The sequence below is a fragment of the Sinocyclocheilus grahami genome, unplaced genomic scaffold, assembly GCF_001515645.1.
Source record: "Sinocyclocheilus grahami isolate Dianchi unplaced genomic scaffold, SAMN03320097.WGS_v1.1 scaffold11684.1, whole genome shotgun sequence".
Classification (NCBI taxonomy): Eukaryota; Metazoa; Chordata; class Actinopteri; order Cypriniformes; family Cyprinidae; genus Sinocyclocheilus; species Sinocyclocheilus grahami.
This window is the reverse complement of record NW_015513975.1, coordinates 1,392-3,806: the sequence shown is the minus strand read 5'-3', so window position 1 is coordinate 3,806 and position 2,415 is coordinate 1,392. Positions and strand designations below refer to the sequence as shown.

Here is a 2,415-nt window from a genome sequence, read left to right as displayed (position 1 = left end):
TCTATATATAAACGTGCATATTTTTATCAATTTACTCTATTTAACTTATCAGACTTATGTCAGACTGCCCTGTATATATAATTTATAACTTATTGATAATACATTCATTATTTTAATATTTTATGTCAAATGCTAAACATATTAATATTATATATATTTGCATATTAGTATATATGCAGTGCAAATAAACGTATTTCTAGGTCATGACTGACGTGAAGTGTGTCAGTGGTTGTGTGTCAGATTCTCCGCACGGACACACATCTATTTTAAGAGCAGCAACATGGGCGCTCAGTCAGGAAATGATTTGCTTACAGTGTCTGTCAGACGTCTTGCGTCTGTCCTTATTTCCAGTGACCTGATCCATGCAAAACAAAACACCACCCTGAAACTTCCTGCAACTAGTGAACTAGTGATCAAAAATGCCAAATATGTTATTAATGTAACATGCCTGATAGTTTTGATATTTTCTTGAATGTCGGTTCTCAGTGCGATAAATGAGGTTGCTTGTGCTGATTTTTGTTTTTATTTGTGATGCCAGGCATGACTGAGAGGGAACGGCAGGTGATGAAGAAGCTGAAGGAAGTTGTAGATAAACAGCGAGATGAGATCCGTGCCAAAGACCGTGAACTGACGCTCAAAAATGAGGACATTGAAGCGGTAAAGAGCTGTGTTCTTGCCGAGCAAATTCGATTGTTAGCAGCAGTCAATGCACTGATGTAAATACAAGACATAAAGTTGCCAAAGTCTTTTATTTTTTGCTGGAAAAAAATTATAACATCATAGCCTAAAGATCCAATGAGATCACAGTGGATAAAAACAAGTGCATAATGTGCAGTTTCACTCTGAAATTCATCATATTGTGGATGTTTAATGTGTCACAAATGGCGTTTCTTCCAGCTCCAGCAGCAGTTGAACCGGCTGATGAAGATCAACCATGACCTGAGGCATAAGATCACGGTGGTGGAGGCCCAGGGTAAAGCGCTGATCGAGCAGAAGGTGGAGCTGGAGGCGTCTGGTCAGGCGCGGCAGCAGGAGATGGGTAACCTGCGACAGGAAGTGGTCCGTCTTAAGGAGCGCCTTAAAGAGCAGGGCAAGACCAGCGCTGAGATGGAGGAGCCTGTAGGACCACCTTCACCTGCACAGGTACATGAATGTAGATGGGTGCTGCAGTGAATCTGTCGGTTTTCACACATGTTTAGCAGCTCATAAACTCTCTGCTAAATGGGTTATTAACTGAAAATTCCCATTGCTTAAATCCAATGCATTGAGACACCTCAGTGTTCAACTGCAGCATTCAGTCATCTCTATTTCTATTTAAAGGAAGTAAGTGTCAGGATCTTCACATGGTGTCCATAATGAGTCAGAATGAAACATCAATGAGTCACAGTCTCAGAGGAAACTAGGATGAGAATAAAAATCAGTGCACAGTGTATATGCTTTTGTATGTAAGTTGCAAATATGTATTAATTTGTGAACTTTTGGGACATTTGGGATTCAGTGCAGTGCACACATTTACTTCGTTTGATATTTAAATGGCTTATTTGTCAGTAAAGACCAATGGCATGGTACATTTGTTCAAAATTATTTGTATTAGTCTTTGTATGATTTAATTTAATTATTATCAAAACTTACCACCTTAATATAAAATATCAAATGTGAGTGTTGGCCTAGTGGCTTTGCAGTTTGAGTGCACTATATTTATTTACACTACCTTTCAAAAGTGTTTTTTTTTTTTTTTTAATAACTTAATACTTTTATTCAGTAAGGATGCGAATTAAGCAGCACAACGGTTTTTAACATTGATAATCAGAAATGTTTCCTGAGCAGCAAATCAGCATATTAGAATGATTTCTGATGGATCACGTGACACTGAAGACTGGAGGAATGATGCTGAAAATTCAGCTTTGATCACAGAAATAAATTACATTTGAAAATATATTCAAATAGAAAACAGTTATTTTAAATGTTAATAATATTTCACAATATCTTCCTTTACTTTTGATTAAATAAATGCAGCCTTGGTGAGACGTCTTTCAAAAACAAAACAAAAATCTCACCGACCCCAAACTTTTGAACGGTAGTGTATAGATTCAGAGGATAATTTAGCCTAATCAAATTCAAAATTTAAGATTAATCACATAACGGCAAAATAAAAAAACATGAATAATGATAGTAGTTATATTTTTTTGCCATAATTTTATGTAGCATGAAAAAAAAAAAGATTATTATTTTATTTTATTTTTTTAAAAGAAGCAACTCCTTGCCGAAAATTATGCCGATTGTGTTTTTAAAACTTTGATTTTGTGCCATTTTGTTCAGTTGTTTATTTTGAACGATTCACTCAAACAAACACTGAATAAAATGTTGGTAGCAATTTGCAATCCACATGTTTGTGACCACAGTCGTCTAAAACGG

General features: G+C 35.8%; 1 protein-coding gene across 1 annotated transcript in view; it reads left to right on the top strand.

The window, feature by feature from the left end:
* The window catches only part of LOC107578724 (RILP-like protein 1), a gene marked incomplete at both ends in the record, with an annotated part of 5,577 nt that overhangs the window by 2,309 nt on the left and 853 nt on the right, over positions 1 to 2,415 (top strand). Inside the window, 2 exons of the mRNA XM_016264650.1 lie at positions 539 to 657; positions 898 to 1,143. Of these exons, the coding sequence (XP_016120136.1) occupies positions 539 to 657; positions 898 to 1,143 (365 nt within the window). The remainder of the gene's footprint in view (positions 1 to 538; positions 658 to 897; positions 1,144 to 2,415) is intronic.